This window comes from Pipra filicauda, unplaced genomic scaffold (assembly GCF_003945595.2).
Source record: "Pipra filicauda isolate LSUMZ 115617 unplaced genomic scaffold, ASM394559v2 scaffold86_size2582843_pilon, whole genome shotgun sequence".
Classification (NCBI taxonomy): Eukaryota; Metazoa; Chordata; class Aves; order Passeriformes; family Pipridae; genus Pipra; species Pipra filicauda.
This window is the reverse complement of record NW_024105053.1, coordinates 165,808-167,222: the sequence shown is the minus strand read 5'-3', so window position 1 is coordinate 167,222 and position 1,415 is coordinate 165,808. Positions and strand designations below refer to the sequence as shown.

The 1,415-nt window shown below is 60.1% G+C and overlaps 1 protein-coding gene across 1 annotated transcript; it reads right to left on the bottom strand.

Annotated features, from left to right (window-relative positions):
- PMAIP1 (phorbol-12-myristate-13-acetate-induced protein 1) lies at positions 1 to 1,038 on the bottom strand. The gene is made up of 2 exons (XM_027745594.2): positions 987 to 1,038; positions 1 to 699 (listed from the first exon to the last, which is right to left on the bottom strand). Exons 1-2 carry the CDS (start codon positions 1,036 to 1,038, stop codon positions 545 to 547), a joined length of 207 nt encoding a protein of 68 aa, XP_027601395.2. The 3' UTR covers positions 1 to 544.
- Between the last annotated feature and the right edge of the window lie 377 nt (positions 1,039 to 1,415).

The following is a 1,415-nucleotide window of genomic DNA, read 5'->3' as shown; positions in this document are numbered from 1 at the left end:
AAAACCATTCAACAAAGATAGTGGTTTTCTTGAATGAATTATATAATCCCATCACCAGATCCCTGTCCAGCAGGATCCAGGCTTTAGAAAAGGACAGCAGTCAAAAACCCAGCAACTGGCTTTTGCTGTGGAATTCATGATCCCAAGTTCCAAGACACTGCCACTTTTTTTGGTTTCATCCTGAGGTGGTCTGAGCTCCTTGGTGAAACATGGCTGTGGGACATGAGGACCAGAGGGCGACTTGGGAAACCAGGTTCCTGGAAGGCTCCTCAGACCACGGTGAAAGGCAAGTTGCCCCAAGTCTCCCCACGTCACCATCTCCCCCCAGTTCACCACTGCAAGGTGAGGGGCTCTGCCCATCGCTATTTTTTTTCCCACCTGGCATTCACACGCAAATATTGCTGTAACATTCTTCAGAGAAATCATGTGATAGCCATCCTTAGACGGCTACAGGCAGCTAAACACAATGCAACTAAATTTCCAAGGTTTCTTCATCTCCCGGTGTCTGTGAAGTCTCTTGTTCCAAACCATAAAGCCAAGGTCATCATCCCCTGCCGTTCTGCGCGCCATGTTCGCGGGCAGACCAAATCTCCGGGCAGAACAGCTTGCTGAGCAGGTTCAGGATCCTCTGCCGCAGGTCCCACCTGTCGCCGATGCGGATCAGCTCCCGGGCGCACTCGGCCACCGCCGCCTCCCGCCCTGCGGACACACGCGGCCGTCAGACACCAAGCGTGGTTTCCGTTTTAAAGAAATCCCCACAAGTTTGTTCAATTTTTTACTTCTTTTTTCAATATGAAACACATCTCCCCTACCCCCCCTCCCCCCCCCCACACACACACTGAGAGCAGTGGCTGTACCGCCCTCGCCTCCACACGAGCGACCGCAGTCGCTCCGGTGCTGGAGTCGGGCGAGCAGCAGTACCGTGTGTTCCCGTCCTGTCCAGTCCCATCCTGTTCCCCCCACCCTCTCGCTTCACACTCCGGTACCTGCAGGAGAGGCTGGTGGCGTGGCTTTGCGCAGGGTCTTGCCAGGCAGCATCGCGGCAGCGGGGCTCGGACCGTCCGGGCTCGGCTCGGCGGGGCACGGACTCTTCAGGCTCGGCTCGGCACGGGCTGTCCGGGCTCGGCTCGGCAGGACACTGACCGCCCAAGTTCGGCTCGGCTGGGCTCGGTGCGGAGCAGTTACGTCCCAGGTCCTCACGGCTCGACGGCGGCAGCGGACTGCGGGCACAGGGGCGGAGCGCGGTGCTTACAGCGCGGCTCGCCGGGGGTTTCCCCGAGTCCTGACGTGTGGAAAACGCGCGGGAATCCCGCCCCCCCGCGCCGGGCGGGCAGGAGGCGGCGTGCCCGGGCGGAGCGGGACCGGGCAGGGACAACGCCTCCGCTCCCGGTCACAAAAAGCCCGGCGGGATGCGG